This window comes from Lagenorhynchus albirostris, chromosome 14 (assembly GCF_949774975.1).
Source record: "Lagenorhynchus albirostris chromosome 14, mLagAlb1.1, whole genome shotgun sequence".
In the NCBI taxonomy this organism is placed as follows: Eukaryota; Metazoa; Chordata; class Mammalia; order Artiodactyla; family Delphinidae; genus Lagenorhynchus; species Lagenorhynchus albirostris.
Genome location: NC_083108.1, coordinates 66,068,098 through 66,092,141, shown reverse-complemented (window position 1 = coordinate 66,092,141; position 24,044 = coordinate 66,068,098). Strand labels below are relative to the sequence as shown.

General features: G+C 43.2%; 1 protein-coding gene across 3 annotated transcripts in view; it reads left to right on the top strand.

The window, feature by feature from the left end:
- Positions 1-1,332: 1,332 nt before the first annotated feature.
- The window catches only part of NF2 (NF2, moesin-ezrin-radixin like (MERLIN) tumor suppressor), a 78,062-nt gene continuing 55,350 nt past the window's right edge, over positions 1,333-24,044 (top strand). For all 3 annotated transcript variants that reach the window (XM_060170390.1, XM_060170391.1, XM_060170392.1), the window contains exon 1: positions 1,333-1,889. In XM_060170390.1, the coding sequence (XP_060026373.1) occupies positions 1,776-1,889 (114 nt within the window). In that variant the 5' untranslated portion in view covers positions 1,333-1,775. The remainder of the gene's footprint in view (positions 1,890-24,044) is intronic.

The following is a 24,044-nucleotide window of genomic DNA, read 5'->3' as shown; positions in this document are numbered from 1 at the left end:
TGCTATTAGTATAGTTACATCAACAGTGTCTGCTGAGTGTTCCAAAACTGTATTTCATGGTCTTGGGGCCAGAACAGGGAGGAGCAATTTAGAAGCCACCACCAGGGAAGCAGAGCAGAGTAGAGGTAATACCAACAGCCTCTGGGTGAGATAGGCCTGGGTTTGAGTTCCAGCTTTCCCCCTCACTAGTTGGGTGATAGCCAGCTCTGTCATGCTGAGCTTCTATTTCTTCACCTGTAGGGTTGGGGTGATGCTAATGATAGTTATTCGTGGAATGCTTCTTGATCAACCATTCAGGTATTCAACCATTAAGAGTTATTCAAAAATAGGATTTTTTTTTAATACACAAAGTTATACTTCCCCACCTCTCACACACACACACACACATCCATATAACCCTTGATGACATTAAAAAAATAAACAGTACACGTATATGATCCGAAATAAATTGGAAATCACACAGTATAAAATGAAAAATGCTTTTTTTTTGGTCCGGGCAGTGGCTTGCGGGATCTTAATTCCCCGACCAGGTATTGAACCCGGGCCCTCCGCTGTAAAAGTGCAGAGTCCTAACCACTGGACCGCCAGGGAATTCCCCCAAAATACTTTCATTTAAAAAAAAAATCTACAAAAAGAGCAATTTCATAGGATTCAACCTAATATGACCAGCCACCGTTCTAAAGCTTTATAGTCCTCAACAAGCCCATGACGTAGGAACAATTATTACCCTCTCCCTCGGTAATAATAAGAATTTCTTCTAAAGAGAAGAAGGACTTGGGGGGAAAGTGCCGGCTACCTAAACGGCCTCCACAAGTGATTTGAAAGTTTGAGAAACAGAGGTCAGCACATGTAATTAATTAAGCGCTAAACAGGACTATCCTCCTGGTGTCCGAAACACGATCCCCTGGGGGTCCACACGCGGCGCAGACTTGGTCCGAAGGGCAATCCCTCGCGGTACCAGGGGTGACCCGTCTCTCTCGCCCCGGCACGACCCTCTACGTGTTTTCCCGGGAAAGGCGAGCCGGGCTCCGCCACCTCAACCAGTCTTGCTAGAGTAGGCTTATCCCTGCGAACAAAAGCATTCGGAGAGACTGCCGCCTCAGCCACTCAACGCCGAGCCCCGGCCGGCGCCTCCAATTAGATCCAAACTTCCAATTGGTGAAGTGTTGTTGAAGAAGGTGGGACAGAGCGGGAAAGTTCCTCCTCCCTCGGGGTTCTCAGCCAACCGCGGCGTCGGGGCGGCAGCCGCCGAGTTAGGTTGCACCGCGTGTAGCGATCTAGGGGGCCCGAGGGCGGGGCGGGGAGCAGGCCGGGGGCTGCGGGGAGGGGACGCTTCCCGCGGGCACGCGGAGTGAAGACGGTGACAGCCACGCGCGCACGTGCGTGCCCGGCTGCAGCGCGGCCCCGACACCTCCCTTGGCGGCTGAGAAGCGCGCGGGGTCTGGGCCTCCGGCGTCTAGGGGCCCCGTCCCCGGGCGTCACCAGCGTCCCCGGCCCGAGTACCGGAGAGCCGGGCCGTGCCCGCCCCGTCGGTCCCCGATCGCGATCCCTTCCCGTGGCCGTCAGGGTTCGCCCCCCAACTCCCATTTCGGTTCCCGGGGCAGGGTCCTCGCGGTCCATGCTGGCCGCTGGGGGCCCGCGCCGCTCAGCCAGCTCCCGGGCCGGCCGGCCGGCCACCATGGTGGCCCTGAGGCCTGTGAGGCTCCTCCAGGGAGGCTAAAAGGTCCAGAGCGCAGGCCTCGGGGCGCGAGGGTCCCGAACCTGAGCCCCGCGCCATGGCCGGGGCCATCGCTTCCCGAATGAGCTTCAGCTCGCTCAAGAGGAAGCAGCCCAAGACGTTCACAGTGCGGATCGTCACCATGGACGCGGAGATGGAGTTCAATTGCGAGGTAACTGGCTGCAACGGGCTGCGGCGAAGGGGAGCGCGGCGGGATCCGGCCGGGTGCTGGTCCGGCACCGACGCGGACGCCCTTGCCGCGGTGACAGTGGAAGTGGAAGCTTCAGGATTCTGTTTATATCAGCTCTGGGCAAAGATAGAGTCAACCAGAACTGGAAGGGGCCATCTAGGCCCAAATCCTCACGTTAAAGATAATCGCTGCTTTTTTTCAATGGGGCTTTCGGGTTTGGAAGCACTTCCTGAAGGTTTTCATTCATTGTTACTGCAAGAGTCTGAAAGCATTCGTGGTAGCGAATTCTAGTTTTCAGTGTCACGCTTAAGCTCCAGCTCTATAGAGTTTAAACTTTATTAGATAATATTATGTACCCCAGATATTATAAGTTGCATCTCGTTTTATTGGAAAGTCTATAGTACTTGTTTCCCTTTTTCACAGCTTAAATTTTCTGGGAAAAAACAAAACAAAACTTTGAGGAAAGAGACGGTGTCTTAAACTTTCCATACAGTTTCTATCATGATGGTAACAGTTATCATTTATTGAATACTTCCTAAATGCCAGATATTCATACACTTAATTCTCAAAACAACTCAATGAGGTAGGTACCCCAAACCATATATCTAGTAAATGGCGAAGGGGGGGTTTTGATTCAAGATCTTAGCCAATACAGTACTGCCTCTCAAGTAGTTTAAGTCCTTGCTACTCAAAGTGTGGCCTGTGGACCAGCAGCATTGGCAGCAGTAACCTAAGTCAGGGGTTGGCAAACTTTTTCTGTAAAGGCCCACATAGTAAATATTTTCAGCTTTGCCGGCTTTAGGGTCTCAGTTGCAACTACTCAACTGAGCTCTACCATGGTAGCACAAAAGCAGCCTTAGACAGGATCAACTTCCAGCATGACAGGGTGAGGAACTCCACTGACCTGGTTCCCTGTAAACTGGTAAAACATTAAAAAAAAAAAAAATTTTAAACCCTCTGGAAATTGTCCTAAGGGCAAACATCAAGTGAAGAAACAGCTACTCAAGAAAATCTATGATAATTCGGTAAGAAAGGCAAGAGTTTGTGGTATTTGTTTTTGTTTTGGCCGAGAGGCATAAGGGATCTTAGTTCCCTGACCGGGGATCAAACCCATGGCCCCCTACAGTGGAAGCATGGAGTCTTAACCACTGGACTGCCAGGGAAGTCCCAAGAGTTTGTGGTATTTGAAGCAAGACCACTACTACTGTCCCTGCTCCCAGCTCTCAACAACGGCTGCAACCCAGTACACTGGGCTCCCTCTTCCCCTAGCTCCCAGTCAGACAGCTTTCTTCCCAGGAGGAGCATGACTTCAGGGCTTCTCCTGCCCAAGGCTACTTGCTGCTGAGGCTAAATCCTGGTTGAGTGAAGCTGAAAGATGGGGCTTCCTTCCTTCACCCAGCTCCTACTTATGGAATGGAAGCTGTACTCTGGGCATGGCCCACCGAGAGTACTGGGGTCCCATTTGCTCTATCCCCACCCTCAGTTTGTGAGATGGTGGTACCAGCCAGGAGAGGCAAACTGAGAAGACCTCAGGCTAGTGTGTCTCCCCCTCCCCACTTCTATCAAGAGCTCAGAGATTTTGCCTGGAGGGAGAAGCAGGCTCCTAATCTCTTCCCAGAAAGTAGTGACTTCATTTGCAGTAGAGTGTGGAGAAATTTATGCCTAAGGGTGCTTTCAAGAACTGTGGAGGTTTTAGTGAAAGGCAATTGGGAGGAGATTTGTGGATTTAATAAAGATACAGCCTAGACTGTAAGCCAGCTAGTTTGCAGGAGAGAATAAGACAGCTGGGAAGAGCCCTCCTGGGGTCAGGACAAATATCAAACACTAATCTCAAAAGAGCCACCTTTTGATTGGATTACTTTATAGAACAAGTTATGCCCCAGAGCATTGTTGAAAATAATAGAATAATATACCACAATTAGTGGAGTTTAACAGTTGGGTGTGACCAGGGAAAGAGAGGGAGAGTCCTACTAAGACCACTGTCATCTTGGGTGACTTTGGGCAAATCCAAAGATATGTCTTCCTGAGGAGCAACATCATAGACCTCAACACTGTGACAGGGGAAATAGATTTCAGTAAAACAGTCCAGCCAGTCACTAAACAAATAAACAAGCAAATAACAGTAACCAGCCCAGTTGGGTGGGGGGGACCACTCCCTAGAGTTGCTGTAAGTATGTTCACAGAACTAAAAGAAAGCATGATTAAGAAGGAAGGTATAATGACATTTTTGCATCAACTAGATAGCATCAGTAAAGCGATATGAATTATAAAAAGAACCAAATTAAAATCCTGGAATTGGGGCTTCCCGGGTGGCACAGTGGTTAAGAATCCGCCTGCCAATGCAGGGGACATGGGTTCAAGCCCTGGTCTGGGAAGATCCCACATGCTGTGGAGCAACTAAGCCCGTGTGCCACAACTCCTGAAGCCCGGGTGCTTAGAGCCCATGCTCTGCAACAAGAGGAGCCACTGCAATGAGAAGCCTGCACACCACAACAAAGAGTAGCCCCCGCTCACCAACTAGAGAAAGCCCGTGCACAGCAACAAAGACCCAACGCAGCCAAAATAATAAAATAAATTAAATAAATTAATTTAAAAAATTCTGGAATTAGAAAATACAATGACTGAAATAAAAAATTCACTAGAGGGGCTCAAGGTAGATTCCAACAGGCAGAAGAAATAATTAGTATACTTGATGATAGATTGATAGAGATTATGTAAGGTGAAGAGTAGAGAGAAAAAGAATGAAGAAAAATGTACAGAACCTCAGAGAAATGTGAGGATCATTCAGTGCACCAACATGTGTAATGGGACTACCAGAGGAGAGGAGAGAGAAAAAATATTCCAAAAAAATTGGCTGAAACTTCCTAAATTAATTGAAAAACAATAACCTGTATATTCAGGAAGCTCAATGAACTCCAGGGAGGATAAACACAAAGAGATTCACAGACACATCATAGTAAAAATGCTGAAAGTCGGACAGGGAGAAAATCTGGAAAGCAACAAGAGAAAAATGACTTGACACTTATAAGGGAACCCCAATAAGATTAACAGCTAAGTTCTCAGCAGAAGCTGTGGAGGCCAGAGGCAGTGGGATAACATTCAAAGTGCTCAAAGAAAAAACTTGTCAACTAGGAAACCTATCTCCAACATAGCTGGATATAAATGAAAAGGACATTTCAAAAACAAAGTTAAATAAAGAATTTCCCAGATAAACAAAAACAGAGACTTTGTTGTTTAAAGACCCACCTTACAAGAAATATTAAAGGAAGCTTTTCAGGCCTAAAGCAAGTGACCCCAGATAGTAATTCAAATCCGCGTGAAAAAAATCAAAGAGCACCAGTAAATGTAATAACATAATTATAAAAGACAGTATAAATGTATATTTTCCTCCTTTTAACTGATTTAAAATGCAATTATATAAAATAATTTGTATATAATATACAATAATATTTGTATATACTATATTGTTGGGCCTATAACATGGAAACGTAATATATGTTTAATAGGTGTGCCAATAACAGTACAAAGGAGGTGGGTGAAAACCAAGCTGTAATAGGCTAAGGAAATGATTACAGATGGTAAAGTAATAACTACAACAATATATTGCTGGGTTTGTAACTTTAATAGATATAGTATACAATAATTATAATACTATAAAAAAGGGGGAAGGGAACAGAACTATGTAGAATAACATTTCTATATAATCGCTGCAGTTAAGCTAGTATAAATCTGAAGCTGATTCTTTTTTTTAGTATATATATATATTTTTTAAATTTGTTTAATTATTTACTTTTTGGCTGCATTTGATTTTCATTGCTGCGCGCGGGCTTTCTCTACTTGCAGCGAGTGGGGGCTGCTCTTTGTTAAGGTGCGCGGGCTTCTCATTGCAGTGGCTTCTCTTGTTGTGGAGCACGGGATCTAGGCATGCAGGCTTCAGTAGTTGCGGCACGTGGGCTCAGTAGTTGTGGCTTGCGGGCTCTAGAGCGCAGGCTCAGTAGTTGTGGTGCATGGGCTTAGTTGCTCCACGGCATGTGGGATCTACCGGGACCAGGGCTTGAACCCATGTCCCCTGCATTGGCAGGCGGATTCTTAACCACTGCGCCACCAGGGAAGTCCAATATATATATATTTTTGGTGTGAACCATTTTTAAAGTTTTTATTGAGTTTGTTACAATTTTGCTTCTGTTTTTTGGCCCCAAGGCGTGTGGGATCTTAGCTCCCCAACCAGGGGTTGAACCTGCATTGGAAGGCGAAGTCTTAACCACTGGACTGCCAGGGAAGTCCCTCTGAAGCTGATTCTGATAAGTCAGAATTATGTGGTTAAACCCTAGAATAACCACTTTAAAAAAAAAAATCTTTAAAAATACAGTGGAAAAATAAATAAATAAATAGTGGAAAAACTATTAAAGAAATTTAAATGCTTCATTAGAAACTATTCACTTAATGCAAATCAAGTAGTAAAGGAGGAATAGAGAATTTAAAAAGACAAGAAAAACATAGAAAACAAAAAATAAAATGGCAGTTGTATCCCAAATAATTAAATAACTTAAATGAAGTGGACAAATTCCTAAAATGAAACCAGCTACCAAAAGTGACTCAAGAAGAAAGAGTAAATTAGCAATAAAAATACTACTCACAGTAAAAAACCCATGTGCTACCCACTAGTGGCCCAGGTGGCTTCACCACTGAATTCTACCAAACATTTCAAGATCAATAAATACCAATTCTTCACAAACATTTCCAAAAAACTAGAAGAGGAGGGACCACGTCCCAGCTCATTTTATGAGACCATCATTATCCTGATACTGAAATAAGACAAAGATAACACAAGAAAACTAGAGATCAATATCTCTTATGAGTATGGAAGCCACGATCCTTAACAAAAATATTAGGAATCCAGCAACATATTAAAAAAACTATACTCCATAACCAAGTGAGATTTATCCCAGAAATGCAAGGTTGGTTTAACATCCAAAAATCAATTAATGTAATATATAATATCAATAGAACAAAAAGCAGAAATTACAGGATTATCTCAATCGATGCAGAAAAAGCACTTGACAAAGTGCAACAGCATTTCATGATAAAAGCACCCAACAAAATAGGAATAGAAGGGAACAGCCCAATATCACACTTAATGGTGAAAGACTGGATGTTTACTCTTTAAGATCAGGAATAAGACAAGGATGTCCCCTCTCACCACTTCTATTCAACATTGTACTGCTGGTTCTAGCCAGGACAATTAGGCAAGACATGAAATAAAAGGCATCTATATTGGAAAGGAAGAAGTAAACCTATGTCTGTTTACACATAATATTATTTTGTATACAGATATTTAAATTATTTATTTAACATCTTTATTGGAGTATAATTGCTTTACAATGGTGTGTTAGTTTCTGCTGTATAACAAAGTGAATCAGCTATACATATACATACATCCCCATATCTCCTCCCTCTTGCATCTCCCTTCCACCCTCCCTATCCCATCCCTTTAGGTGGACACAAAGCACTCTTCTCACTAGCTATCTATTTTACATTTGGTAGTGTATATATGTCCATGCCACTCTCTCACTTCGTCCCAGCTTACCCTTCCCCCTCCCCGTGTCCTCAAGGCCATTCTCTACATCTGCATCTTTTTTTTTTTTTTTGCGGTACGCGGGCCTCTCACTGTTGTGGCCTCTCCCGTTGTGGAGCACAGGCTCCGGACGCACAGGCTCAGTGGCATGGCTCACGGGCCCAGCCGCTCCGCGGCATGTGGGATCTTCCCAGACTGGGGCACAAACCCGTGTCCGCTGCTTTGGCAGGCGGACTCTCAACCACTGTGCCACCAGGGAAGCCCTACATCTGAATCTTTATTCCTGTCCTGCCACTAGGTTCTTCAGAACCTTTTCTTTTTAGATTCCATATATATGTGTTAGCATATGGTATTTGTTTTTCTCTTTCTGACTTACTTCACTCTGTTTGACAGTCTCTAGGTTCATCCACCTCGCCACAAATAACTCAGTTTCACTTCTTTTTATGGCTGAGTAATATTCCATTGTATATATGTGCCACATCTTCTTTATCCATTCATCTGTCAATGGATACTTAGGTGGCTTCCATGTCCTGGCTATTGTAAATAGAGCTGCAGTGAACACTGTGGTACATAACTCTTTTTGAATTATGGTTTTCTCAGGTTATATGCCCAATAGTGGGATTGCTGTGTCATATGGTAGTTCTATTTGTAGTTTTGTAAGGAACCTCCATACTGTTCTCCATAGTGGCTGTATCAATTTACATTCCCACCAACAGTGCAAGAGGGTTCCCTTTTCTCCACACCCTCTCTAGCATTTATTGTAGATTTTTTGATTATGGCCATTCTAACTGGTGTGAGGTGATACCTTATTGTAGTTTTGATTTGCATTTCTCTAATGATTAGTGTTGTTGAGCAGGCTTTCATGTGTTTGTTGGCAATCTGTATATCTTTTTCAGAGAAATGTCAATTTAGGTCCTCTGCCCATTTTTGGATTGGGTTGTTTGCTTTTTTCATATTGAGCTGCATGAGCTGCTTGGAGTTTAATCCTTTGTCAGTTGCTTCATTTGCAAATATTTTCTACCATTCTGAGGTTTGTCTTTTCGTCCTATTTATGTTTTCCTTTGCTGTGCAAAAGCTTTTAAGTTTCATTAGGTCCCATTTGTTTATTTTTGGTTTTATTTCCATTTCTCTAGGGGGTGGGTCAAAAAGGATCTTGCCATGACTTATGTCATGAGTGTTCTTCCTATGTTTTCCTCTAAGAGTTTTATACTGTCTGGCCTTACATTTAGGTCATTAATTCATTTTGAGTTTATTTTTGTGTATGGTGTTAGGGAGTGTTCTAATTTCATTCTTTTACATGTAGCTGTCCAGTTTTCCCAGCACCACTTATTGAAGAGGCTGTCTTTTCTCCATTGTATATTCTTGCCTCCTTTATCAAAGATAAGGTGACCATATGTGCGTGGGTTTATCTCTGGGCTTTCTATCCTGTTCCATTGATCTATATTTCTGTTTTTGTGCTAGGACCATATTGTCTTGATTACTGTAGCTTTGTAGTATAGTCTGAAGTCAGAGAGTCTGAATCCTCCAGCTCCGTTTTTCTTTCTCAAGATTGCTTTGGCTATTTGGGGTGGTTTGTGTTTCCATACACATTGTGAAATTTTTTGTTCTAGTTCTGTGGAAAATGCCAGTGGTAGTTTGATAGGGCTTGCATTGAATCTGTAGATTGCTTTGGGTAGTAGAGTCATTTTCACAATGTTCATTCTTCCAGTCCAAGAGCATGGTATATCTCTCCATCTGTTTGTATCATCTTTAATTTCTTTCATCAGTGTCTTATAGTTTTCTGCATACAGGTCTTTTGTCGCCTTAGGTAGGTTCATTCCTAGGTATTTTATTCTTTTTGTTGCAGTGGTAAATGGGAGTGTTTACTTAATTTCTCTTTCAGATTTTTCATCATTAGTGTATAGGAATGCAAAAGATTTCTGTGCATTAATTTTGTATTCTGCCACTCTAACAAATTCATTGATTAGCTCTAGTAGTTTTCTGGTAGTATCTTTAGGATTCTCTATGTATAGTATCATGTCATCTGCAAACAGTGACTGTTTTACTTCTTCTTTTCTGATTTGGATTCCTTTTATTTCATTTTCTTCTCTGATTGCTGTGGCTAAAACTTCCAAAACTATGTTGAATAATAGTGGTGAGAGTCGGCAGCCTTGTCTTGTTCCTGATCTTAGAGGAAATGGTTTCAGTTTTTCACCATTGGGAACGATATTGGCTGTGGGTTTGTCATATATGGCCTTCATTATGTTGAGGTAAGTTCCCTCTATGCCTACTTTCTGGAGTGTTTTTTTCATAAATGGGTGTTGAATTTTGTTGAAAGCTTTTTCTGCATCTTTGAGATGATCATATGGTTTTTCTCCTTCAATTTGTTAATATGGTTTTTCACATTGATTGATTTGCTTATGTTGAAGAGTCCTTGCATTCCAGGAATAAACCCCACTTGATCATGTTGTATGATCCTTTTAATGTGCTGTTGGATTCTGTTTGCTAGTATTTTGTTGAGGATTTTTACATCTATGTTCATCAGTGATATTGGCCTGTAGTTTTCTTTTTTTGCGGCATCTTTGTCTGATTTTGGTATCATGGTGATGGTGGCCTTGTAGAATGAGTTTGGGAGTGTTCCTGCCTCTGCTATATTTTGGAAGAGTTTGAGAAGGATAGGTTTTAGCTCTTCTCTAAATGTTTGATAGAATTAGTCTATGAAGCCATCTGTTCCTGGGCTTTTGTTTGTTGGAAGATTTTTAATCACAGTTTCAATTTCAGTGCTTGTGATTGGGTGTTTATATTTTCTATTTCTTCCTCATTAAGTCTCGGAAGGTTGTGCTTTTCTAAGAATTTGTCCGTTTCTTCCAGGTTGTCCATTTTATTGGCATATAGTTGCTGTAGGAATCTCTCATGATCCTTTGTATTTCTGCAGTGTCAGTTGTTACTTCTCCTTTTTCATTTCTAATTCTATTGATTTGAGTCTTCTCGCTTTTTTTCTTGATGAATCTGGCTAATGGTCTATCAATTTTGTTTATCTTCTCAAAGAACCAGCTTTTAGTTTTATTGATCTTTGCTATTGTTTCCTTCATTTCTTTTTCATTTATTTCTGATCTGATCTTTATGATTTCTTTCCTTCTGCTAACTTTGGGGTTTTTTTGTTCTTCTTTCTCTAATTGCTTTAGGTGTAAGGTTTTTGTTTCTTGTATTGCTCTAAACTTCCCTCTTAGAACTGCTTTTGTTGCATCCCATAGGTTTTGGGTCTTTGTGTTTGTTTGTTTGTTTTTAAATTTGTTTATTTAGTTACTTATTTTGTCTGTGTTGGGTCTTTGTTGCAGTGCACGGGCTTTCTCTAGTTGTAGTGAGTGGGGGCTACTCTTCATTTTGGTGCACGGGCTTCTCACTGAAATGACGTCTCTTGTTGCGGAGAATGGGCTCTAGGCACACGGGCTTCAGTAGTTGTGGCTCGCAGGCTCTAGAGCCCGGACTCAGTAGTTGTGGCACACAGGCTTAGTTGCTCCACGGCATGTGGGATCTTCCCGGACCAAGGCTTGAACCCGTGTCCCCTGCATTGGCAGGTGGATTTTTAACCACTGTGCCACCAGGGAAGTCCAGGTCGTTGTGTTTTTATTGTCATTTGTTTCTAAGTATTTTTTGATTTCCTCTTTGATTTCTTCAGTGATCTCTTGGTTATTTAGTAGTGTATTGTTTAGCCTCCATGTGTTTGTAGTTTTTACAGATTTTTTCCTGTAATTGATATCTAGTCTCATAGCGTTGTGGTCGGAAAAAATACTTGATATGATTTCAGTTTCCTTAAATTTACCAAGGCTTGATTTGTGATTCCGGGTGTGATCCATCTTGGAGAATGTTCCATGACCACTTGAGACAGAAGTGTAATCTGCTGTTTTTGGATGGAATGTCCTATAAATATCAGTTAAGTCAATCTTGTTTAATGTATTGTTTAAAGCTTGTGTTTCCTTATCACTTATCTGTCTGGATGATCTGTCCATTGGTGTAAGTGAGGTGTTAAAGTCCCCCACTATTATTGTGTTACTGTCGATTTCCTCTTTTATAGCTGTTAGTAGTTGCTTTATGTATTGAGGTGCTCCTATGTTGGGTGCATATATACTTGTAATTGTTATATCTTCTTCTTGGATTGATCCCTTGATCATTATGTAGTGTCCTTCCTTGTCTCTTGTAACATTCTTTATTTTAAAGTCTATTTTATCTGATATGAGTATTGCTGCTCCAGCTTTCTTTTGATTTCCATTTGCATGGAATATCTTTTTCCATCCCCTCCCTTTCAGTCTGTATGTGTCCCTAGGTCTGAAGTGGGTCTCTTGTAGACAGTATATATATGGGTCTTGTTTTTGTATCCATTCAGCGAGCCTGTGTCTTTTGGTTGGAGCATTTAATCCAGTCACATTTAAGGTAATTATCGATATGTATGTCCCTATTACCATTTTCTTAATTGTTATGGGTTTGTTTTTGTAGGCCCTTTTCTTCTCTTGTGTTTCCTACTTAGAGAAGTTCCTTTAGCATTTGTTGTAGAGCTGGTTTGGTGGTAGTGAATTCTCTTAGCTTTTGCTTGTCTGTAAAGCTTTTGATTTCCCCATCAAATCTGAATGAGATCCTTGCCAGGTAGAGAGTAATCTTGGTTGTAGGTTCTTCCCTTTCATCATTTTAAATATATTGGAAATACCATTTTACCATAATGAGAGCCAACCAGTTGTATGACTAGAATCAAAAAGACATATAGGGACTTCCCTGGTGGCACAGTGGTTAAGAATTTGCCTGCCAGTGCAGGTGACACAGGTTCGAACCCTGGTCCGGGAAGATCCCACATGCCGTTGAGCGACTAAGCCCATGTGCCACACCTACGGAGGCTTTGCTCTAGAGCCCGCAAGCCACAACTACTGAGCCCACGTGCTACAAGTACTGAAGCCCGCTCACCTAGAGCCCATGCTCTGCAACAAGAGAAGCCACCGCAATAAGAAGCCCGTACACCACAACGAAGAGTAGCCCCTGCTCACCGCAACTAGAGAAAGCCCGTGAGCAGCAACGAAGACCCAATGCAGCCAAAAGTAAATAAATTAAATAAATTTAAAAAAGTAAAAAGACATATAGTAACAAGTGTTGGTGAGAATATGAAAAAATTGGAATCCTCATATACCGCTGGTGGTGATGTAAAATGGTGCAGCGACTTTGGAAGAGTCTGGCAGTTCCTTAAACAGTTGAACATAGAGTTACCATATGGTCCAGCAATTTTACTTGTAGGTATCTACTCAAAAGTGAAAACATGTCTATAGAGAAGCTTGTACATGAATGTTTATAGCAGCATTATTCGTAAAAGCCAAAAGGTGGAACAACCCAAATGTCCATCAGATGATGGATGGATAAACAAAATGTGGTCTGTGTGTACAATGAGATATTATTTAGCAATAAAAAGGAAGGAGGTAACAATACATGCTACAACATGGATGAACCTTGAAAACATTATAAGTGGAAGAAGCAAGTTACAAAAGATCATATATTATTTCATTCATATACAAGTCTATTATAGGGATATCTATAATGAAAGTAGATTTGTGGTTGCTTAGGGCTGGGAAATTAGGTGCGGGGATGGAGCACTATAGCTAAAGAGTACGAGGTTTCTTTTTAAGGTGATGAAAATGTTCTAAACTTGACTCTGATGGCTGCACAACTCGGTGACTATGCTAAAAACCATTTACCTGTACACTTTAAATAGGTGAATTTTAAGGTATGTGAATTATATCTCAGTAGAGCTGTTTTTTAAAAAGCAGACTTTGATAAAAGTAAAAAATAATAGACGTGACTTTGTTCCAATAAAACTTTCTTTATGGACATTGAAATTTGAATTTCATGTAATTTTCACAAGTGAGGAAATGTTATTAAAATTTTTTCCCTGGCAGTCCAGTGGTTAGGACTGCACGCTTTCACTGCCGAGGGCTGGGTTCAATCCCTGGTCGGGGAACTACAATCCCACAAGCCACACAGCATGGCCAAAGAATAAAATAAAATAAAAAAATTTTTAAACTTAAAAAAAGTTTTCTTCAATCATTTAAAAATGTAAAACTCATTCTTAGTTCTCAAACTGCAGTGGGTTGGACTTGTCTTGTGGACCACAGTTTACTGACCCCTGATCAAAGTTACTATTTGATACATGTTGTGAGAGACTGACCCACAGGGAAAGGAATTTTTTGTGACATTGTTCGGCCATAATTTTGCAATGAAAAACTCTTAGTTTTTCTTCTTTAAACAGACCCCAGACCCAAAGAGGATGGACACTATTATCAGCAATGTCGGGATTTCTCAACCTTGGCACTATTGACATTTTGGCTGGAGGGTTCTTTGTGGTGGGGACTGTCCTGTGAACTGTAGGATGTGTAGCAGCATCTCTGGCCTCCACCCATTGGATTACAGGAGCACCTCCTACCTTGCCCCAGTTGTGACAACTGAAAAATGTCTTCAGACACCGTCAACTGTCCCTGAAGGCAAAACACCCTCCTCTTCCCTCCACCCTATCCTCCACCACATTGAGAACCAGTGGAAGGAATAATAGTAGTGATATTCAGAGAGACAGACTGTTACAACATACAGCCTGTCAAGCTTTAATGTACACATAAATGACCTGAAGATCTTGGTAAAATGCAGATTCTGATTCTGTAGTTCTGTGGTTGACTGAGAATTCTGCATTTCTAACAAATTCTCGAGTGATGCCAATGCTACTGGTCCAGGGACCACACTAAAGTAGCAAAGCATTAGTAGTAGCTAAAAAGTAGTAGTAGAGGGCCTCCCTGGTGGCGCAGTGGTTAAGAATCTGCATGCCAATGCAGGGGACACAGGTTCGAGCCCTGGTCCGGGAAGATCCCACATGCCACGGAGCAACTAAGCCCATGAGCCACAAGTACTGAGCCTGCGCTCTAGAGCCCGCAAGCCACAGCTACTGAGCCCGTGTGCCACAACTACTGAAGCCCGCATGCCTAGAGCCCATGCTTCACAACCAGAGAAGCCACTGTGATGAGAAGCCTGTGCGCTGCAACAAAGAGTAGCCCCCGCTCAGTGCAACTAGAGAAAGCCCGCACGCAGAAACGAAGACCCAACGCAGCCAAAAATAAAATAAATAAATTTATAGAAATAAAAAAGGTAGTAGTAGAAAGTGTACAGGCTTTGAAATAAGACAGACCTGGGCTTGAATTCCAGCTAAACTACTTAAAGCTTGGATAAGATACTCAAGCTCTCTGAACCTCAGTATGCACATCAGTAAAATGGAACTACTATTACTGACCCTGCAAGGTTGTTCTAAGGACTCATGGAATGCTTAGTGCTGGGCAGAAAGGAAGGGACTATAGTCAGCCTAAAGCAGGAGGCTTGGGTCACCATGGGCACTGACTGCCCTGTTGTGATTTGTCCAGGCATCGTATCTCATCAAACCTCAAATTTCCAGTGAAAATACCTCTTTGTAAGCCATGTTCAAATATTCTGTCGAAAGTAATGGTAGTTTGATTTATGATGATGGAGAGAACTCTGAGAAGCCACTAGTCTTGCTCTCCTGCTCTATTTTTATGTTGTACATTAACTGAGCAAGATGCTAATGCGAGAAGATGCTAATGCAAAGATGCATTTTGAAGAAAAGAGAGATGGTACTTGAGGAATTCTTGGTTTTATTGAGGTCAAATGTAGGTGGCTTTCTAAGAAGGACTCAAATTCAGAACCAGTGGTAGTTAACATACGAATCATGTTAATGATGCTAATCATTTCAGACTGCAGAGATAGGGGGAAACATCTCTTTCTTGCACCACTTACTGCATTGCATAATTGGCTTGATGCTGTGGAGGATTTTTCCACTTGAAAGATTTGATAGTTGTCATTTTGAGAAAGTGGATGCTGAATGTAATTTGCCAGGAGGCTAAACGGTTTTGTTACTTCTTTTCTAGGTAGGAATTTTACTCTGATAATTCAATCTATCAGTAAGAAGAGCCAAATATGAAAAATTTCTCGAACTTGAGTTGTGAGAGATCCTAATACCATCTTATATCAAAACCAAAGCCTCCTTCTCCTGTTTGTTGGCATCCCAATCATTTTCACATACCCAAGCACAATTATGATTGGATTAAATACCAACATTACAGATCATTCCAGCATACAAGTGGACATACAGTGGTCCATAACGGGCGAAACTTTCAAAAGGAGAAGGCAGAACAACTCTGGTGATTTCAGTAAGATGTTAAATCCTAGACACCCCAAGATTGAGGCAAATGATTCCCTTCCAGGATGTAAACTCCAGGAGGGAGTTCAAACTGGTGTTTGAACCCTGGCTTCTCCGTGGAGCTCTTCTGTGACCTTGGGCAAATCTCTTTTTTCTCCCAGGCCTCAGTTTTTCCACTGTAAAACAGGGGGAAGAACTTGATTTCAAAGGCTCTCAGCTTCGCATCCTATTTTAGGTGATCTGGGCAGAAGAAACTCATTGTGCAACTTTCTGTTTCATATTTCCTCCTTAGGTAGGAAGTCATTTCAGGGTTTGAGCATGTAGGTATGAGAAAATCTGCTAGAGGACAGAACAAATATTGCTTAGGGAAAAGAGCGAGCATCCTGATGGGGTAAGTTGGCTTAGGTGGAAGGAAGACCCACCACTGCCCCCGTCTCCCTGATGGATCTTAGACTTACCTCTCTAAACCTAAATACTATTATTCTAAATGAGAATAATAGTATTCGAGGTAGACCTTTACAGGCACTTAGCCCAGGGCCCGACCATAGTAAGCACTTGGTAAACATTAGCTTCATATCATGAGTTGGGAGTGTGAGAATAAAGAGGAAAGGTCTCATGCTAGAGGCACTGTAAATTTTCTCCTTTAATCATCTCCTTCATTTTCTTTGAATCTTCTTCAGATTATCCATGGCTTTGTAATTACAGACCCTCTAGACTCCACAATTAGTCTAAATATAGTGAGCTTTACCTTATGCCATATACTTAAGGATCTTCTTTGTAATATGCTCTATAAATGGTCTCTATTTAGCTTGATGTCCACTGTGATAGCAGGATTCTTTTCTGATTTCTGCCATGCTTCATTATTCTCGATTCCTTTGTCCCCCATGTGTCATTTTGAAATTTTTCTCTTTTGTTTTTGATGACTTCTCCAATTATTCATGCTAGTTTTGCATTCTTCTCCAAGAACATTTTTGGTGCTTGTTTATTCTTAATTTCAGAAGTTAAAAAAGCATTTGTGGTCTTAAAAACCCAGAATTGAGTTTTCTCAGAGCTGGTAATCATTTTAGCCAGCTGATGACGAGGCTTCTCTGGTTTGTGACAGGATGATGTGTTCCATCCTCCTGTCTGTGCTTTGTCTGATTTAGATTCTAAGTCCACATGTTTTAGTACTTTTTAAAAAAATTTTTTAAATTTTTGGCTGCGTTGGGTCTTCGTTGCTGCGCGTGGCTTTCTCTAGTTGTGGCGAGCAGGGGCTACTCTTCATTGTGGCGCGCGGGCTTCTCATTACAGTGGCTTCTCTTGTTGTGGAGCGCAGGCTCTAGGTGCACAGGCTTCAGTAGTTGTGGCTCTCAGGTTCTAGAGCGCAGAGCTCAGTAGTTGTGGCTCACGGGCTTCGTTGCTCCGCGGCATGTGGGATCTTCCAGGCCCAGGGCTCGAACCCATGTCTCCTGCATTGGCAGGCGGACTTAACCACTGCGCCAACAGGGAAGCCCGCTTTAGTACATTTTTGTCAAGCAAAAATTTATTACCAATTTAGTGCTGATCTCGGGAAATCTTCAGTCACCTGTGCTGAGTTGAGGCACTTGTCCTAGTTCAGGAATCACTGCGACACCACTAGGTGGGGTCAGAGCACATCATTTCTAAAGGAATTGGCCTTTTTCCTCTCCTTTTTTTGAAGTACTTTTAAATATAAATTACAATTTTCACAGAGTCCAGGGCAGGAGGAGTTAATCCACTGGGTAACACTTAGTCATGGGTGGTGTTTCAGAGTCTGTTCATTTTACTTCATGTTTAGGCATTTGAAATTGAGCTTTGTGCTGCCAGCACTGAATTTACTATTGTTTCCTATTCATAGCCCTCTGCAGAATTCTTATTCTCAGTGTTTGAAACATTTTTTTTAACATCTTTATTGGAGTATAATTGCTTTACTATGGCGTGTTAGTTTCTGCTTTATAACAGGGAATCAGTTATACATATACATATGTTCCCATATCTCTTCCCTCTTGCGTCTCCCTCCCTCCCACCCTCCCTATCCCACCCCTCTAGGTGGTCACAAACCACCTAGCTGATCTCCCTGTGCTATGCGGCTACTTCCCACTAGCTATCTGTTTTACATTTGGTAGTGTATATATGTCCAGGCCACTCTCTCACTTTGTCACAGCTTACCCTTCCCCCTCCCCATATCCTCAAGTCCATGCTCTAGTAGGAAACATTTGTAATCATTGGTAATTGCTGAATATCAACAGCATGCTTGGTGCTAAAAAACTTGTATTTTTCATTAGCATGACAATCACCATTTTTGTTGCATTAGAGTTCATTATTGTAAGTCAACTCCTGATTATTAGTAGTAAGGAACATGATTGCAGTGGCAGTACCTGCGTAAGGGAAAGTAGAAAGCACACAGAAATTAAGTGTTAAGGGTCATTGACATCCCCCAAAACGATTTTAAGATATAGAATGGGATGTTAAAGGATTAAAAGAAAATGATTATAGCAGTGAAAAATACTCCACGGTTTATACAAAACCATCTCAAGCTCGTAGACTCAGAGGGTATTAATCCTGCAAGCCCACTTGATGAGTGTGGAAGCTGAGACCCAGAGAGGTTAAGCGACTTTCCCAACACAGCGGGTTTGGGTGTTTCATAGCTATTTGACAAGGCCATGATTGCCCTCATGTTGTGAGTTAAATTCCAAAGATAGAGATTGTCTTCTTTACTTTGGAGGAATTGCATTGCTTTTATAGCATATAACTATTGTTTCTTTTTGCTTTGTCATCTGTCAGCTGACTGTCAAAGCTTCAAGCCTCTCATCTTTTTTCACAGCATTATAAAATTTGGGCCTTGCATGGGGGCACAATTGATTGACAGGTGAAGAAACTGAAGCGCAGTTGAGCTGTGTGGCTCACCCAAGGTTGTGCGTGGTGGACAGGGGAGTTTAGGACGCAGATCCCCTCTCTGGGCTCACGGCCGCTGCTAGAACCTGTCTCCGCTAAAGCAGGCAATGTGCCAGGAGCTGCAAACATAAGAACTTTTCTCCCCCCAAAAAATCTATAATCCATTTTGTTTTGAAAGACTTCTCAGAGTTTAAAACCTCCGTTTTGTGGCTTGCCGAGGCGCTGTGATCTGTTTCTTACTGGTCTCTTGTTCTGTGGAAATTTTTCTTGGTTGGCTTTTTGAGATTTAGATTTCCTTGCCAAGGTATTTTTAGAGAGTGGAGATCAGTATGTGTCCCCAAAGGGGGCGGGTATATACCTTCAGGCCCAATTATGCAATTAGAATTTTAATGAGGAGTGTCATAAATTCTTGCTTCATTGCAATCATTACCTAGAAGACTGTTCTACTCAGAAGGCTCAGCTTAGGTATCATCATCATTATCATCAACATCACCAGCCAACCACAAGCATTTGTGAAGTGGCCACAGATTATACAGCACTTGTGTGGGTCCTGGGAGACTTAGAGAGAGAGAAAGAGGAAAGGAGAAGGGGAGAGAGAGAGAGAGAGAGAGAGAGTGTGAGTGTGTGTGTGTGTGTGTGTGTTAGCCCTTGTCTTCAAGGAATTTATGATCTGCAGAATTGCAGGAAGGACAGGAATCTTGGGCAGAGACAGACACCTCATTTTTCCGTGTATGTAAAGTACATACTAACTCACATATCTGGTATTGTATGCGTGGGAGGGAGACAGTGGTGAGATAAAGAAGGAATCTTAGAAAGGTCTGGTTGTGGGTAACTAGAGGCATGTAGGTTTGCTGACCAGGGAGGGCAGAGGCTGCCTTGTAACAAGGCAGAGCAGTTGGTTGGAGGAGAGAGGAAGTAATTGGTGGAGGGCCTTGAAACCAATGATTTAAATAGATTCAGCATACTAACAGCGATGATTGGAGGGCTGGGAGAGGAAAATTACTTGCTGTGGTTGATTATGGCAGAAACTGACAGGGCAAGATTGGAATTGAGTTTTTTGTTTTGTTTTGTTTTGTTTTGTTTTTGCAAAAAGGAGGTTTCAGGTTTGTGAGATTTTGTGCAGATCGAGATAAGGGATTTGGGGGTCGTGATTGGTAGAGCAAAGAGACGAGTCTCTTTTTTTGGCTAAAATCTTGTTTCTATTTGGAGGGTCTCCTTTTCCCTCAGAAATAATGGCTGATTAGGAGTGGTGTGTGTGTCCTTAACCACGACAGGAAACACAGACATGAGACACAGAACCTGCTTCCATGGTATGAGTCGGGGAGGGTCGGTTTTACACCCCCATTTACTGTACTCTTTTATCCTCTTTGATTAACTGGAATAGATTTTAATGGGACTCATTATTCACTACTGCACAGCAAAATCATTTTTATAACTCTTTCCATTGTGTTTATCTTGTAAATGGAGGTGTTTGGCATCTGTTTTTTCAAAACAGACCAATAAAAGTTGTATTTAGGTTTGGATCCAGCACATCAGCATCTTAAATTCTCAACTCTTCTCTGAAATCAGTTCTCGTAGGGCAGCCACGACTGCAAAAGTCAATTAGGGGTGAACGTGGAGAGGGGAGATCACAGCCCTCCTTGCTCTTGCGTTCCCGAAATCACGGTAAACACGCTACATGTGTCCTGAGCCCGGGGAGGTATGGTCCCTTCTATTGCTCTGTCTGTAAGGGAGCTAACCTTTCAATAGTTTTTATGGAAAATGCTGGGGCAACTTGTGAACTAATTAGAAGAAACCCTGATAAGTGAATGCCGGGTCTGTCCGTCGGTTCTCTTTCCTCTTCTGTGGAGTAGACAGCCAGTCAAATAGCATCTCTTGTGTGGCTGATAATCCTGTCCCCCGACATCTATGAAATGGGATGTCACTTCTCTGCTAGCTTCTCCAGGTCTGAGTCTTCTCTGTAAAGCTGAAGTTTCTCTGGGGCTTCTGATTCTCAGGCATTTCACACATGGCAGCCACATTCGATTCTCTGCACGGCCCAGAGAAAGCAGTGCGAGAAATGCAATGCGAAGGCTGCCAAAGCCAAAAAAACAAGTGGTAGTTTTAGGGTTGTGAGTCTAAACCTGGCCTGTTGTAAGAAGATGTCTCAGACGTTATTCAAAATGCTTCCCTGGTTAATAGACCCTGATTGGTCCTGTAGGTTATTGGTGCCAGTTGCTTCCAACAACAGAAAAGTGCTGCATTCCAGCTACGTTCCTGCTGCAGAGCCTAAGTGCTTAGTGCTATTTCCTTAAAACATTTGAGGTTGATAAATGACAAGCACTTCACTCTGGGTAAAGCTCATAAATCCAGCCCCTACAAAAGATAACAAGCTGACAGCACTTAGTCCTGTTTATAAAGTTCATACACATCCATCTGTGATAGAGGCATGGGATGGATCTGGGAAATAACACCGCAGCCCGTTAAAGTAATGCAAGAACACAGCCACGATGCAAGACGCGCCGTGCACCCACACTCCCTGCCATTTGCCCTGAGCTTCAAGGGCATCTGGAGGCCGAGGCCCACAGAGCTGGAGCCCACACGCCATGGAGTCCGGCTCCTTCCTGCAAATCTCCTTTCTCCCTCCCTCCACCGCTCCTTTTCTGCCTGCAAGATGAGCCCCTGCCTCGTCGCCTCCCTCCCTTCACTGGGCTGAGCAGAGGCGGGGGTGAGGGGGTATGTGGAGCAGTGGAACACTTGCCCCAGGGCGGAAGAGATGAGTTCAGGTGAACATTTCATCAGCACCAGGGACTGTTCTCTTTTTGGCAATCTGTTCGGGAAAAATGACAAACCCTCCAAAAAGGCCTGCAAGTAGCATAAGTGCAAAGCCTGAATGGCTTATGTGCTAGCAGGTATCAGAAGAGAAAATGTTTTAATAAAAAAAGAAACACGAGACTCATCCCACTGGTCGTGGCTCCTTAGAGACGTGGCAGGTATTGTTCAGGGGGGCCTGGCCGCTCAGAGCAGGGACTGAACGACCCAGGCCCTGAGTGGCTGTGGTGGGTGCTAGCTGTCACACGCTTGGGGCTGAAGCCATGTACACAGTACCGCACTGAACATTCAGTACTGCAGATAGGACAGTCACGCTGCTTGTCAGATACCAGAAGAACGCAAAGAGCGTTCCTTCACTTGACAACAGCCCGGACCCAAACGGCAGACATGCTGTTCCCTCCGGCTGGAGTGACCTCTCTTCCTTCAGCCCCTTCACCAGAGGACCAGCTGCTGCCTGGCTTTTGAGACCCAGCTCAGACGGCATCTCCCCAGGGAAGCCACTCACAGACCCCCAGGCCCGAGCTACGTTCCCTCAGTCCTCTGTTCTGTGAGCATTTGCCAGGTTGCACTTTCCTTATCCGTTCACCTGTCTTCCCCATCAGCCGTGAATAGGGACAGCGTCTTGTCCCAGATTCATCATTCATCTCTGGGGCCAAGCGCAGTGACTAGGATGTAGTGGGTGCTCAATAAATGTTTGTCAAGTGAGTGATGGCTCGGTTAGCACGATGAGAATTGATGGTGCCCTTTCTGATCTGCCATCCATCATGCGTGGAGTGGAACACAACTGGAGGCTTTAAACGATGCCCCTTGAGAATATAAGAAGAGGCGGGGTTAGAATGAGTAATCACCACCTTTTATTGAGTATTTACTGTGGCACCTTCTTAGGCTTTTCAAATGTATCAGTGCACTTAATCCTGAGGTCAATCTGCTAAAACGGGTTCTGTTTATTATCCCTGTTGCAAAGCACAGGGAAGTTCAATAACTTGCCCAAGGTCACACAGCGGCAGCACTGAGATTCATACCGATGTTAGATAACCACTGTTTCTCTCTGCCTTTTAGACTGGTTCCTGGAAGGAATTAAGCCCTAATCTTCGGAAGCATCCATCTTATGTAATGATTTAGCTTCTCTCCTGTACATCTAGAATGGTACGAGTTATGTTCCATCCTAGGGAAAAAGGAGAAAACAGCCACTCAGACAGCTTTCTGTGGTTCACACGACAGGTCAGAGTTAGGAGACAAAGAATTGGTTTTATTTTTAATTTTTTTTGGCCGTGCCATATGGCTTTCGGGATCTTAGTTCCCCAACCATGCCCCCTGCAGTGGAAGCATGGAGTCCTAACCACTGGACTGCCAGAGAATTCCCAAGAATTGATTTTAGATGGTAGTTGAAAGTACAGCAAGTGTTCCCCAGCCTCTGTTCTCCAGCCAAACTGAACTACAATACTGTCATTTCCTACAAGAACCATCTAGACCTCTAGACCTTCGCATATGCTCTTCCCTCTGCCCGTAACACACTTGCCTGCTCTCTCTTCCTTCCCCAAGGCTGGTCTTCACTTGGCTTCTCTTTCCCACCAGTTCAGATGCCATTGCCCACCCGTTCAAGAGAGAGGGTCCCTCCAGTCCCTGATGTCCCTGTTGTGGCACTGGGTGCTATAGTGCTGACCACCACACCCGGAGCTGATTTGTGTGTGGGGCGAGGGGAATGATTATCTGTTTCTGACAGGTTCACACCCTGGGCCTGTTGTCTTCTGTCCCCCATTTATCCCCTGCACCTCGGCTGGTGCTCGGACACAGCGTGTGTTCACTAAATGTTTGTCGAAGGAGTGGACGAATGGGGGTTCATTTTGCTTTACACTTTTGAGCCTCAGGTTTTGAAGTGGTCAAGTCTGTTCTGTCGCACAGCCATCGTTTGCCACGTCTTGTGTGTGCACACTCGGCGGGTGCTGTGGGGAGTAGAGAGATGACCGGCGTTGCTCTTGTTCTGAGGTGCCTACGATCTAGGGAGATGCTTAGGTGGTCACATCACCTTCCCACATCAGCACAGCGCAGTGGACCAGTGATAGAACTGGAGGTGGGTGTGCTCATGCTCTTGCGAGTCAGCAGCACCAAGGAAAGCCCATTGCAACCCAAGACCTCCCATCCTCAGGGTGTCCCAAGAACCACCAGGAGTAACTGTGACCGGTGGTTCCTGTTTGTGAAGAAGTAGAAACCCAAATTAGGAAGACTAAGCAAGCCTCATACATTTGGGGAAGGCATGTTGAAAAGTGCACCCTCATGTAGGTAACAACACATTGGAGGTTAGATTTAGCCCAAGAGAAAAACTTAATGACTAAAAACTAGAACACTTCATTTTGTAAATAGAGCTAAGACTTAAAATCAGGTGTATTTAGGACATCTCTACTTGGTTTCCTCAGGCACCCTATCTTGCTTTGTCTAGAACTTAATTACTCATCTGTTTCCCTCAAAACTTGCTGCTCCTGCTTCTCCTGTCTTCCATCCCTCCTCTACTGGAACCACCTGATGCTCAAGCCAGGAATTCAGATGTTTCTCTTGATGCTTTTCTAGTTCTCAGGCTTTCTCTCCTTCGCACTGCCTTCATCAAGGTGGGAGTTGGCCTCCCTTCTGCCCTGCTTGATTCCAGGCTCCTTTC